Genomic DNA, 15,423 nt, shown 5'->3' on the forward strand with positions numbered 1-15,423 from the left:
TACTCTCGAACGTCATCAACGGGGAGGAGAGACCACTTGTGTACGCTAGCAGGGTACTATCAAAAACAGAAACGAATTACTCAACGACAAAAAGAGAAGCCTTGGCTGTAGTGCAAGCGGTGAAATGGTTCAAACCCTACATCTGGGGGGTAAAATTTGTCCTTCGCACCGACCACTCCAGCCTTCAATGGCTCTTTAGGCAGAAGGAACCCGATGGAATGACCTTCCGAATGCAACAGCAACTTCAAGAGTTTGACTTCAATGTAGTCCACAGAGCTGGGGCTAAACATGGAAATGCGGATGGCCTTTCCAGGATGCTAGAAGAAGGGCCCGACTGGATGCCAGGGGAGAAGGGGAAGGCATTCGGGTCTTGCCCAGAGCCTATGTCTCTCGAATTGGCCTTACAGAAAGCAAAGCAGCACCAAGTCGAAACTGTCACAATGATCAGCGAGACCCAGGAAGAGGACGAGGAAGAAATGATTACCTGGGAACGGACGCCCTCTGAAATATCGACTCTGCAAAGAGAGGATGACGCGATGTCTCAAGTGTTCTATTGGGCGGAGTCGAGAGGCGACGCGGGTGATATGCCATCTCTGGGGACAAACCTCATTCCCAAAGAGCAGGCGATACAGTACGGACCCGAGGCCCTAGTTTACTGGTCTAGATGGAACGAACTAAGTATCCGAGGGGGGTGCTTTATAAAAAATGGTTCCCAAGGGATGACTTGCGTCCGGTATTGCAGACGATTGTTCCTGCAACCGGGCGGAAGGAGATCCTCAACCAGCTGCACTCCTCGCAGATTAGCGGCGGACACTTTGCAGTTGAAAAGACCCTCGCTCGAATTCGTCAACGGTTCTGGTGGCCCACTATGAGGACAGACGTGGAGAAGAAGATACAATGGTGCCTCACTTGTGCAGCGCGGAGCACAGGAGGAAAAAAGAGGGTCGCTGGGCTTGTCCCGTTTAAAGTGGGGATCCGATTCAATACATTGGCGGCGGACATCCTAGGGCCCGTGACGTTGGCAGCAAAGTCTCGTGCGAAGCACATCTTAGTGATGACGGACTTGTTCACGAAGTATGCAATTGCCGTCCCACTTGTATCCATGGATTCGGCAGAGGTGGCCCGGGAGATAGTCGAGAACTGGGTACTCAAGTTTGGGGCACCGAACATTCTGCATACCGATCAAGGGAAGAACTTTGGGAGTAATCTCATCCTCGAAATGTGCCGACTGCTGGGGATCGATAAATCCCGCACTTCCCCGTACCACCCCCAAGGCAATGGACAGGTAGAACGTCATAATAGGGTAATAGCGGATGTCATTTCAAAGTACTGCGCGGACAACCCCGGACATGGGATACAGTATTGCCCTACTTGAATTTCGTCTATAAAACTACCGTCCACCGAACAACCGGTGCGACCCCTTTCAATCTAGTACATGGACAGGAATGCCAGTACCCAATCGACCTGTTCTACCCAAAACCCTACGACGAAGTTCCGACACAGGATGGGTTTGTAGAATGGCTCGACGAGCAATTCCGGGACGCCCTTAGCAGCGCTCGAGAGCTACTGGGAACTAATCAGCGACGCCAGAAGGACCAATATCGGAAAAGAGTTCATGGAGAACCGTACGCGACGGGAGACAAAGTGTGGGTTTGGGCGAAAGAGAAGATAAAGTCGAAGAAGTTCTTCCTACCATGGGATGGGCCCTATGTGGTCTTGGCCAAAGTCTCTGAAGTGAATTACAAGGTGGCCAAACCCTCCACCCCCGCAAAGACCCGGTATTTGCATTTTAACATGTTGAAGCCGTATGTAGAGGAGAACATGCAATCCAACGAGACTTCCCACCCTAAGCGTCCGACCCCTTCACGGTCGGTCAGAGTCTTTGACGACCCTGAAATTAGAGACGACGAGTTGGAAATGGCTATTGGAGAGACCCACGAGTTGAGACCATTGAGGTTACCTGCCTCACGACTACCTCCGAATGCCCGGTTGAACGACAAACCCCTAGAGAACCCTAACCCAATAGAGGATCCGAACCAAAACGAAGCCGAAGTAGTGGAGACTTACGACGCAGCCGAACTGGAGACCAGAAGGGAAGACGATCATCTGAACGCGCCAGCGGACCAGGAACTCGCTCCGCTAGAACCTAACGAGTCCTTGGAGTTGAGGGGAGAGCACGAGGCAGAGGGCGAGGGCCGACCTAGTCGTAGACGGCGACCTCCTGTTCGCTTTGGGATTGATGAGTTCGAGCGGGGCTAAATCCAACACCAATCAGACAAACACTATTAAAACTTTGTTTCCCCGTTATACTTATTAGCTAGATAAATTAGGTTGTAGAAAGCAAAAAAAAAAAAAAAATTTTTGCTATAACTTCATAAGGGGGGAGACCAAAACTTAAAACTTAAGGGACATCTTTAATCAAACTAATGGTTATACTTTAATGGTTATAGGCTTCCCAAATTCCAGGGGAAAATAGATACTTAGGGATGCGATGGTCTTATTCATTTAGTCTTTCTTTTTTTTTATTATTATTGCTGTTTAGATCGTAAATTGTAATCTACATATGAACTCATGGCTGGTCGGGCTGGCAATCCTCTTGCTACTTGGAGTATGGCCCTCATCGGCAGTGACGATCAACCATACCGCCGGAGCAGTGTTCATGGCGGAGACTCCCCTCATCATTGCGAGCGCAATGGAAACTTCTTGGGTTTCGGTACCATTCCCCGTGGTCCCTGCGATTAATCGGACACTCCTCGATATAGCCTTCCAGGAACATCAGTATAAGTTGGCGGATCGCTGGAAAGAATGGGATGGCAAGATCTGCGGTGACAACATCACTACGGAAGCATTTGTGAATCTAACCTACCAGGCATTCAAAGGCATTGAGTACGAAATTAGTGAAATAGAGGCCGTGCTCTACGAGATGAAGAACCGAGCTACGACGTTCGTCGACAAGCACGAAAGGAGCTCCACGAGAGTAAAAAGGTGGATCAAGCCAGCGCTGGGAGGAGTTGCGAAGGCCATAGTGTTAGCTCCGATACTCAAGGAAGGGTTTTGTCACTACTTCTCCTTCTTTGGTCTTTGTGACGGAGACTCGAACTTGGATGAGCTGGGCAAAGAAGCTTCGTTCTTGGATGGGGCTGTCCGGACCATCGTACTCGAGACTGGGGAGAGGTTGCATCTTTTGGGCCACTCTCTTAACAAGACGCAGACCCAGCTGAAAATGATATCGCACGACTCGAATGCAAACTTCAAACTGTTCAGGGGATTATTGAGGCATGTTCTAGGTGGGACTGACGACCAACGAAAGGAGGAAAGTGCCTGTAAGATGTATAGGTGGAACTCCCTCTATGGACAAACATTGAAGTATTCCACAGTGATTGCGAACCACTCAGCGACTTTTGACACCATCAGAGCCGAACTGATAGCGTTCAAAATGGCGGTACACAATTACGGGTATATCTTGGACGATGCGTTGAGTTCCTTGACGCGAGGATATATTCCCGCTACTCTTGTTCCCCCGGAAGTACTGACGAGTATCTTAGATGGAATTCAGTTGGATAAGATGCAAAAGGCTATACCCAGGAACGAACTGATGAACGAACACAGGAACGAACTCATACGATAATGTAAATGGCATCCAACACCTTAAACAGCGTAAAACGCGGGTAAAAAAACTTAAACCAATAAGATATTCGAAAAACTTTCTTTACTCTGTCTAAACCATTTGCAACAGCAACCACTCATAGTGTTTTCCAAGTGCTTTAAATTATTTTATTTTATTTTTTATGCACAGGCATAAATTCAGTGATGTTATTATTTTTTAAAAGTTTCGAGCTTTTCATGCGAAAAAAAGTTTTTTTTTCAAAAAAATCTTTTGCACATGAAGCTTTTGCAAACAAAACTTTTATTAAAATTAGAATAACTTTTACACAAAGGTTCTTAGGATAATTCTATACGTTCGTTATGCGAATATTTTACAATTAATGCCAAACTGTTGGCAATATCGGTGACATTGAACAACTTGATCGTTGAAAGAATGATGCTTTCAGATTTATTAGATAATTTAACACGGCTTTTACCTGCCCAAATGTATGAAAAGTCAGTGTCCGACGCCAAAAAGTAGCAGCTTTAGATTAATTACCTGCGTTAAGAATCATTGACGAAAAGGATTTTGCCAACCATTTGGCATTAAATAAAAAACTATTCTCAGGTATGTGGTGGAATTGGGTTGGAGACCATCCTGACAGCTTCCTGGACATCCAAGAGGGCACTGCAACTGTGGGAGCCGAACAGTGACAAACTGCTGCGAAGTGTGCGCTTCCCCAGCAGAAAAGACGACGGCGAATATCTCTATTCGAGTCGATTCGTCAACGATTCAGTAGTGGTGGCCGGTGGATCCGGGTCTAAAGATGCCGTCTTCATCAATTTTCACACCTCTGAGGTATAGTAAAAAGTTTTGTTTCCGCATGTCACAGAGGACCCATCTAAAAGCTTGTAGTGTGTCTAATAACTGTACTATTTACGTTATCTTTCCCAGCTCTTCCAAAGTATTTATGCAACTCGTATACCCTTCTTAAAATTTGTTGGGCTACGTAAGGGGCTCACTTGGACATAATTATGTCAGTGATTGATTAGATAGTTTTGCGTAATTTTCGATTGGCTAAGAAATCAAAAAAGATCCTTTTCTTGCGTAAAGTTTTGGGCCCAATTTTTGCATCTAATTTGCCCAAAAATTTTTGCATCCTTTTAGTTCTGCTAAATGTTTAGGCATGTTTTGTTTTCATAGTTTTCACTCAAATTTCATTTCAATTCGACAGCAGAAAGCGTTTTAAATTTCAACCAGACTGCTCGTATCAAGGCAAAGCCCTGAATGTTCCGACTGCCTTTTAAGGTTTATGGAGCAGTAATAACATTAAAGAATTAAATGTAAGAAAAAATAAAATGAAATTTTTTTTTTCTAAAATTTGAATTTTTTTTTATCACAATCATCCCCCCACACGCCATACAAAGTACAAAAGGATAGATTTTGCCCTTGTAACAAACCAATTATGGCAAATAAGCTTCTTTTAACCAATTTGAAACGATTTCAAAGACGGATTAACTCTCCGCTTACGCGTTAATAGTGCGAAATATATCGCGCGTTAATTGTCCCAAATTGGTCAAAATGGCAATCTTTAAACCCCCATAACTTTACGAAAAATGAACACAGGTAAAATATCTTTTCAAATTTGAGCTCAGGACAACAATACCTTTCGAATGATATAAGAAAATTCCGTCAAAAATGGCTAGTTAAAAAGTCGAAATTTGTCTGAAGAAAAAAAAACCCACCCCGAGCACAATATTCCGTTACTTTCGTATCGAAAAACGGAACAACAAGACTGCTCGTATCAGGGCGAAGCCCTGAATGTTCCGACTGCCTTTTAAGGTTTATGGAGGAGCAGTAATATCAAAAAAAAATTTAATGAAATGAGGTAAAATGAAATTTTTTTTTTCTAAAATTTGAAATTTTTGATGAAAATCAATCCCCCACACACCATTAAAGTACAAAAAGGCAGATTTTGTTCCTTGTTACAAATCAATTATGGCAAATAAGCTTCGTTCAACCAATTTGGAACGATTTATAAGACGGATTAAATCTCCGCTTACGCGTTAATTGCGCGAATTATATTGCGCGTTAATTGTCCCAAATTGGTCAAAATGGCCAAAATGGCAATCTTTAAACCCTCATAACTTTACGAAAAATGATCACAGGTAAAATATCTTTTCAAATTTAAGCTCAGGACAACAATACCTCCTGAATGATATTAAAAAATTCCGTCAAAAATTGCTAGTTAAAAAGTCGAAATTTGTCTGAAGAAAAAAAAACCCACCCAAGCACAAATATTTCGTTATTTTCGTATCGAAAGTCGGAACAATATATAGTGCGCTGTATCTGGATAATTTAAACCAGCACATTTGTATTATCTCTCTTAGAAATCGTTCCACACAAAATTGAGGCACTCTATTTGGTCTATTTAATGCGCTTTGTTATATGCAAAATATACAACTCTCACTTGACAAATAGTGTGGGGAAAGTTTTTGAAAAAAAATCTCAAAAAATTTCAAAATTTGTTCTTTTCTTTTTTGAAATTTTCATAATTGTTTTCAAATCGAGCACCACACCGTAGAGCTAAAAATGCAGTGGAAAAGCTCAAATTTTCATTTTTGTCTCAGTTCAAGTCCAAAGTCGCACTGCAACTGAGCTAAGACCGGCCGCAGCCAGAAAAACATGAGATTGTTGAAGACAATGTACGCAAATTTTGACATTTGATATCAATTTGGAAGGCGACTACGCAAAAAGTATCATTTTAGTTCCAGTTTTTTCGAGCAGTTTTTTTCAATTACTCAAAAATTTTAATGCTTTTGGTTATTTTTCAAATCAATTTCTGAAGTTACGTTATAAAACACTCAGTTATTAGTTGTATTTAGTTGTAAAAAATCGTTTCCTTTATATTTTAATTTTTTTACCTGTTAATTTTTTTGCCTAAACAGTCTAAAAAACAAGTGTATCTTAAAAAGAAGAAGATAACCATGACTCTGACAACTTCTACTCAAAAGCAAGTCATGGACCGAAGCAAAGATATTATATGGCAGAATTAATTGCTAATACTTTATAAGCTGGGAATAGCACAAAAAGGGAATGAATTAGTTTCTTTTTGATTTTGAAGCAATTTGTTGAAAAATTTGAGGCAAATTCTTTTATCGAGAACCAAAGACCACCGGAGAAAAAATACGCTCCAATCACAAATATTGATTAATTGTTCCGACTTTCGATACGAAAGTAACGGAATATTTGTGCTCGGGGTGGGTTTTTTTTTCTTCAGACAAATTTCGACTTTTTAACTAGCCATTTCAGACGGAGTTTTTTTATATCATTCAAAAGGTATTGTTGTCCTGAGCTTAAATTTGAAAAGATATTTCACCTTCGATCATTTTTCGTAAAGTTCTGAGGGTTAAAAGGTTGCCATTTTAGCCATTTTGACCAATTTGGGACAATTAACGCGCGGTATAATTCGCGCTATTAACGCGTAAGCGGAGATTTAATCCGTCATAAAAATCGTTCCAAATTGGTTGAGCGAAGCTTATTTGCCATAATTGATTTGTTACAAGGAACGAAATCTCTCTTTTTGTACTTTATATGGCGTGTGGGGGGATGATTTTCATAAAAAAATTTCAAATTTTAGAAAAAAAAATTTTCATTTTATTTTATTTCATTTAATGTTTTTATGTTATTACTGCTGCTTCATAAACCTTAAAAGGCAGTCGGAACATTCGGGGCTTCGCCCTGATACGAGCAGTCTTGTTTTCTTTGAAAACGAAAAAGATAACTTTTAAATTTTTCGGCTTTACTATGTGCACTTCTCTAGATTTGAGAAAAAAATTGAAGTTCTGACAACCAAATGAATAAGGTTGAATTAAATTACGGGCCAGTGTATGGGTTGAATTTGTAAAAAATTACCTTAAAGTATGTTTGTCCAAAACATAGCTTATTGAAGAACTAAACATTTTGTTTTCTAATTGATCATTTGAATACACTCATATTAGCTACAATATGAAAATGACCCGTATTTAGACAAAATGTTTGTCATATAATTTTAAAACGTGAAAAAAGCTAGTCACTTATGTCCCTACACTAAAATAAGTAATAGAAATATTATGCATTTTTCTAGTGAAGACTTTTATTATGAATGATGGGAAACTGAATGATGAAATGATCACAGTTTGAGCCAATCAAAGTTCATTATTTGAAAATCTCAAAAAACCGAAAAACTAAAAGTAACAAATAGATCTAAGCCATAAAATTTAATATTGATAGACTCGATTACAAAACAAGCAGATTGCAGAAGCAGGAATTTTCAAACAACGCTAGATAAAAGAGGCATTACAAATTTGAATTTTCACAGATACGGATTGCGGAAAAAATTAAAAAAGAAAACTCAAAGTATGTATTAACACTGATTGTACATGCGAAAATCAATTTGCAATTTCTGACCTCGGTGTCAGTTTTTCAGAAGTATTCGCCAGATTCTACTAATTTTGATTGGTTGATAATATTTTGTTATTTGTCTTCCATCATGAGAATAGCCAAACATTTTTGCATAACAAATTGGCTGATTAATAAATTTTGTCTGCAAATTGCATTTGAAGACTCGCTTGGCCAGTTTTTCAATTGACGCTTATACAGTTTTGATACAAAAATGTAACGATTTTGTGTCTGGTTAGAAAATCTCTACCTTGAAAAAAAATCGGCAGTAGAAAAAAGTGGCCTATTTTGTGGCGCATTTAATTTCTAGAAATTGGTCTGAAATTTCTACCATCAGCATTTTCTCTACATTTTGAAATTGTGCTGTTAGCATTTTTTCTGGACTATGAAAGTGCCCGACTAGCTTTGTCTCCTATTTTTGACAAACTTGAAATTTATCTTGCAATAGGAAAAATTTTGAAAAAATTTCTGGTTTCGCAGAAAAACATCTTGACTTTTTTGTGTGAGAAGACTCTGCCTAGAGTGCGTATTAGACAAAAAATACTCTTAGAAAAAAGAATAAGCGTAGAAATGATTTTGCGACTAAAGAAAGAACGACATTTTTTTCTTATTTTTTATAGGTTTTTTTTTCAACGAGAAAGTGCTATTGTAATTCTATTAGTCCGAAATTGTAGGTATAGAAATGTTCATGAAAAAAGTCCATAGTGGCAAAATTTGATCTAATAAGGCTCTAGGTAAACAACACGATAAAAGATTTAGACGACAAAAATGTTTTAGAATTCAAATTTGCCTCCTCAAAATCTTCAGTATTTTACTATTTCGACTTTTAAAATAGCTTGAAACTAGGTGAAGACGTTGAAAAGCTTGTCGATTCAAGTGGGTGATGAATTGTTCCAGTTTCGAGGAATCACCGTAATTATCCATATTTTTTCAGACACCTATCCTAAATCTATTTCATTTTCAGCCCCTACTAGCTGTTGGATCCGGTTCAAACCCCATAACCGCGATTGATAATGACGTCACAACTGGACTCACGCTGATTGGGGGAACAAATTATGACGTCATCCATCTGACCAAAACTGAAACTGCATTTTAGTCTCCCGCCCTGATTATAATAACTACTGTAGTTTGATTGATGTAGATAGTCTGAAAAAACGCGGTGATCTTGACAATGCTTTAGTGAACTTAGTGATGATTTTACAGTGAGAGCTTATTGAAAAACTTAATTGAAGAGTTTTCTTCCGATTATTGAAAATGCGGAGAAACTTGGTCTTCGGTGCGCTTTTGGTTGGTTTTCCTCGCAAACTCAGGTTCGCGAATAATCTTTGGAATGGGAGAAATGGATTTTTAAATTAAAGCCCTTACGTAGTGATTTGAAAAACATTGAAAAGTTCAAAAGGTTTTCCCGGAGTCGGGAAAAACGGGTTCAAAATTGTTAAGTTTTAATCTTATTTCGAGCGAGTGCATGACTTACACAAATTTACAATATATTTCTTATTTTCGAACTGAAAATTTAAATTAACTTGTTTATCTGATGCTGAGATCCGTCCAGTGATTACTTAATTGATTTAGGAGAGTAGTCTTGCAGGATCTTGCAAGAACCTTAAAAGTTTCTTCATAAGATTATGCACCTCTTTACAAAACTTTGCAAGATTTTTTATCAGACGATGCATCTCTTTAGAAGATTTAGAAAGATTCTTACGGCACGCATGCAAATAGGCCGGCCCACATTGCTGGATTGTAACCAGTTTGCCTTTCTGCCAAACCAATTATATGGAAGCTTAAAAATTAAACTGATTCTACATATCTGATGCCTGGTTTTGTTGTTTCACCGTAATTTTTTCACGCAACCAGGTTCAACTTTTGAGGCTAAAGGCCCCCAGAATCATCACAATATCTGCACCCTGATTCTATTACCGCTGTTGGTCTTGTTGTTTGTCAAAACGCACTCACTGATTTGTTGAACCGGCATAGCAGAAATGAAAATCGTAGCCAAAGAACCGATTAACCCGATAGTTAGTTTTTATAAGAAATATCGTTTTTAATAGCAGAACGCAAATGAGAACCATGTGAAAAATTTAATTACATCGCAAGCATTCATATTTTTATTCTTAAAGTTTTCGAATTAATTATTTCTATCTTAAAATTTATGTTAATTATCTAAAAAGAAAAATTAATAGCTTAAAAAATAATCCGGTTTGATTATGACTTATCAAAAATTCTTGAGAGAAGGTCAATGAATGAATGCATCAATAAAAAAGGTCAAAAAATTCTGGTAATTTCTTTTGATACCCAGCGTACTCTTGACCTTTGCTTCAAGATCAATATTTAAAACTGGAATAACCAGAACATAAAAATCGCAGCTCAAAAATTCTCTAAGTATTTTGAAAAAAAAACCGATGAAATAAATGAAGAATATTTTTTCGAAAAATGCATTAAACTTGACTAAAACAATAACTCTCCTGGATTCATTAGTATTTTTGAGTTCCTAATTGAATTGAAGGGAAACAAAACTGCTTTTTATCAGGGCACAGCCCTGAATGTTCCGACTGTACGTTACTTCACATCGAATAGTTTTTGGGAAAAGAAATTAGGGAAAATTTCTAAATTTTGGACAGTATCTATGTGTGAAATGTTGAGCCGTATGAAATCAAAACAGCCGATCCAAATAGCTAACCTCAATTCAAATTGGGACGATTTTGTTGTGCGGGATAAGTAGCCACGCATAAATAATTCGCGTTAAGCTCTCAGCAGTAAAAAAAAATTCTTCAAAGCGCGCATAATTTTTTCCAGAACATGGCCAATTCGCCAACTTTCAAACTCCATGAACTTCCAGAAAATAATTGGAGGTAGAATATCTGTTTAATTTTTTAGCTCACGAAGTCAATATCTTTAATGTGAAATGAAAAAATTTGTTGAAAACTATTTTTTCGATCGGCGAAAATTGACTGAATAAAATAAACCACATCGAGCATAATATTCCGTTCTGCTCTAAAGTCGAAACAATAATTAAGTTACAAGAAATTTCTTACGTACGTCTTCAACAGCTGTAGAAACCGAAGATCGCGGAAAAATTTTTTCCCGGAAGCAAGGTCTTACGACTCACAAAGATCTAACTTCTCACATTAGTCCCTAAGCATGAGCACACAGTTTGACCCAGAATTTTTTCTGTAAAAAATCAGCTGGGAAAAACAAAAAAATAGCCGTCTAACCTTTTCATTTGAAAAAGCTTACCTGCAAAACTCTAGACACACAGATGTTAATATCCGTGGGCTTTCGTAGCACCTTAGTTGACAGGTTAAAATTTTATTTCTAAATCAATCAATTTCAACGCAATTAATTTGTTTTAAAAACCCCTCCACATACTCAAGCACTTAATACTTATTCTACGTCTTGTCTTGTAAGTTCATAGAAATCAAAAATTTTGTTTGAATTCAAAGTGGAACGATATCTTCGCCGGATTAAGTTGCCGCCCATGAGTTATTAGAACTTGCAAAACAGCACGCACTACCCATATCAATTTTTTGGCATAGAATGGTAAAAATTGGAAATGCTAAAGTTAGGTTCAGTTCCTAATTAATTCTAATTGCTTTGATTCTCCGGCACACTTGGTCGGGAGGTAACGAATACGCCTAGGTTCTGGGTTTGAATCTGACGGGACCTAATTTTTTGTTTAAGCAAGAAAAATTCTGTTTCCCAAACAATTGTCGGTTCTATATTTGTCTGCCAATGTTTTGTCGGCTTAGTTGTCATATTGTAGATTTGGTGTTTTATGAAATTTTTTTTATTGTAGTGCTTTAGTGTCCTGATTTATCTCTGGTGTTTGTAACTTTACTAGCCTTGTTTTTTATGTTTTTTTTTCGCTTAAAACTTTTATTCAACCTAAATGATTTCGGCTTAGTGACCTAATTTCGATTCGTTTCAAAGAAAACAAAAATTTCATGCTCATTTCTGGATTGCACAAAAAGCTAAAAATTTTAACAGACATTCTAGTTCAAGTTTTTTATGACAACAACTTTTTTCCAGCAATTTTTCTTTTCTTTTTCTTTTGGCTTGATAGATTATGGCCTATATTATATCGGTTTAATGGCCATAATGCGTGTTTTGACGAGCAAAACAAATTTGTTTGTAAGTGTTTGTGTTTTGAGGTTGAAGAGGACTTTTTTTATTAGTCTTTAATTTTTTTTAGTCTTTAATTTTTAATATTTTTTTAAAGATTTTTTCTTATTTTCCGTTTTTTTTTGGTTGAATAGGTTTCGGCCAGTTTTACACCGGCTTAGTGGCCTCATTTTGTTTCATTCGACGTGCAAATATATATATTTTTTTGTGTGTGTATGTTGAAGGGTTAGAGGAACATAACTTTTTTTTGACTTTTTTTGGCTTAAATGGTTTCTGCCAAGGTGTTTTCCGGCTTTGTTACCGCTTGGTAATTTTTTCCGATGTTCATTTCACATTCCATTGCCTTGGCTTGTTTTTTATTTTTGAAAATTAGCCTAATTTTTTTGATAGATCCTGAACTTTTTTGACCTTTTTGAATTTTGTTCTTACTCAGTGGCTTTCTTTTTTTTGTATCGCAAGTGACGCGAAGCTCAGTTTCGCCTCTGTGTTTAAAATTGACCTATTCTTTCACGAAATAAGCGGATCGGAAAAAAATTTGAAACATTGTTAGATCAAAAACGCATTAGAAACTTGATTTTTTCACAGATACTGATTGCACTAAAATATTAAAGACTAAATATATATTTGCACAATCTGTACATGCAATAATCTATTTTCTGCAAATTTTGACGTCGGTATTCTTTTTTTGCAAAAGTGTTTTGCCAAATTTCTACTGATTTTTATTGGCTGATAATATTTCATCATTCGGTCCCTCTATCATAAGAATAGCCGAGCTTTTTGGCATAAAAATTTGCCCAATTAGCATTTTTGTCTTTAAATTATAATTGGAGATTCCCCAGGTCAATTTATCATTTGTTTTTTGCCCAATTTTATTACACAAAAGGCAGGTTAGAAAAATCTACTTTTAAAAGAATCTGCTGTTGAAAAACGTGGTTAGTTGTGACTACACACTTGTGACTACACATGAACAACCGTTGTGAATTGTGGTTATATAATCAGAAAAATTGAGCAGTTTTTAGGCATAAAAAATGTTGCAAAAAAACAACAAAAAACATAATTTTTCACCAATTTGCATTTGTACGATGTCGATTTTTGTTTTTACGTAGAAAAATGCATATAATACAAGTTTCAATTATCGTTTTTTTTCATATATGGAAATGTAAGATAAGCAATGCTTACGTGACTAGTCGAATTTCCGAAATTGAAAAGCAAAGTTTCAAATTGCGGAAAAATTACTTTTAGTCGGACAATCTGATCAATGCAGAAACAAATTTTTCCGCTCAACCAATTTGCATGCAAAATTGTAAAATGTGGTTATTTACTTAGCGTACTTTCCTACCAAAATAACTACAAAACAAACCCGAGCAGCCAGCAAAAGCTAGTCATAAAACTTCACTTTTGAAGGAACCATTTCTAGAAGAAATTTTTTTTGATTATTGCTTAATACTTTCGTGTTTTTTCCTTTTTTAAACAGATCCAATATTTGATACCTTAGAAAAATAGAAAAAAAGTTTCTGGTTTGACACAAAAAACACACGTTCTGATTTTTGATTTTTTTTTGTGTGAGAAACATGTGTCTGGACTGCATTATAGACAAAATAATTATAATTTTGAACAAAAAAACGCATAGAAAAGATTTGGCGACTAATTGCAAGAACGACATTTTGCTTTTCCTTTTTTGGAAGTCTTTTTTTTGAGAAAAATAGCTGGTCTTATTTTCCTTAGTGTGAAAACACAAGAACTGCATTTTTCGCAAAAAAGCCGAAAAATATTTCGCAGTGTGTTAAATTGTTTTTATGAACATTACTTGAGTGTTTTTACAGAACGTCCTCATATTATTTTTTGTACTCAAAATTAAATTTTTCTGCTATTGTGGAAAAAAAACTCTTTTGAAAAAAAAGTCATTTATACTATTCTCATTTTTTGAAATTGTATGGCCAATAATTTACCGAAGGCTCCACATAAGAAATTTTGTTGTGCGGATGTCAACCCAGGCAATTAATCCTTTATTTGCAGTCAGAATTCTGACAACTTTTTAATACGCATTTTCCAATTTGTTGGTTTTAGATCATCATTATCAATAGCAAAATTTTTGAACAATAATTGATAAACTAAAAGCAGAAATACTTGTAAGCCAAGCCAATGGAAAGCAAAAACGGCAAATTAAAGTGGTTGCAATCTAAGTTGACTAACGGCAAATATTGATCTAACACGGTTTAAAAGAGCATGAAACTAAGTGACGACGTTTAAAAGCTTGCTGATTCAATTATGGATGAATTGTTCCAGTTACGAGAAATCACCGAGGAATCTCCATAAAAACTGAAAAAATGCTTTCAACTTCATAGTTTAGTTCAAAATAATTTATGAGCACAAATAATTAAGTTATTTTTTCAAGCAAGATAATTGAAAGTCTTCAACTTAATTTAACACAATTTTCCGTCTTTTCCAGACAAAGTCTTTTTAAATTTCAGCCCATACTAGCTGTTGCATACGGTTCGAGCCCCATCATTGCCATCGTTAATAACGTCAGAACTGGAATCACGCTGATTGGAAGAGCAAATTGTGACGTCATCCCCTGACCAAAACGGAAACTGCTTTTTAGTCTTCTACCCTGATTACAAATACCAATGGTGTTTTATTGATGACGCTAGTCTGGAAAAGCGCGGCGATCTTGGGAAAGCTTAAGTGAATTTAGTGGTAAATTTTTACAGTGAGAGTTTGATGAAAAATTTAATAGCAAAAGTTTTCTCCCGGCCATTGAAAATGAGGAGAAATTTTGCCTTCGGCGCGCTTTTAGTTTTTCTCGCAAATTCAGGTTCGCGAATAATCCTTGGAATGAGTGATATGAGTCATTATATAAAAGCCCTTGCATAGTGAATCGAAAAACATCGAAAGTTTCAAAAGGCTGTCCCTGTGTCGGGAAAAACTGGTTTGAAATTGTTAATTTATAGTCTAATTTTGAGCGAGTGGTTGACTCACAATACTACACTATATATTTTTTTATCTAGGTTGGGAAAATTTAATTTTAGTCCGAGGAAACTCGTTTTGGAAGCTTATTTAGTGCTTCTTTGAGCTGGTTCGAATCCTGCGTTTTATGTCCAATCTTTTGCGAACAAAAAATGGCATTTCGAGACTTTCACGACCAAAAATGAGTTAAAATGGCAATTAATTGAAATACATATTTCTAAACTAATTCTCAAATCCCTACTCAATTACAGCAATGCTATACCTCCATATACCGAAAATGCTTATCTGACAATTCCCTAGACCGAAAATGC

The 15,423-nt window shown here is 36.8% G+C and overlaps 1 protein-coding gene across 1 annotated transcript in view; it reads left to right on the forward strand.

Annotated features, from left to right (window-relative positions):
- The window catches only part of LOC134842338 (uncharacterized), a 59,907-nt gene extending 50,705 nt beyond the window's left edge, over nt 1-9,202 (forward strand). The window contains exons 6-7 of the mRNA XM_063858624.1: nt 4,214-4,444; nt 8,991-9,202. Of these exons, the coding sequence (XP_063714694.1) occupies nt 4,214-4,444; nt 8,991-9,122 (363 nt within the window). The 3' untranslated portion in view covers nt 9,123-9,202. The remainder of the gene's footprint in view (nt 1-4,213; nt 4,445-8,990) is intronic.
- The last annotated feature ends 6,221 nt before the right edge of the window (nt 9,203-15,423 follow it).

This window comes from Symsagittifera roscoffensis, chromosome 3 (assembly GCF_963678635.1).
Source record: "Symsagittifera roscoffensis chromosome 3, txSymRosc1.1, whole genome shotgun sequence".
Taxonomy (NCBI): domain Eukaryota; kingdom Metazoa; phylum Xenacoelomorpha; order Acoela; family Convolutidae; genus Symsagittifera; species Symsagittifera roscoffensis.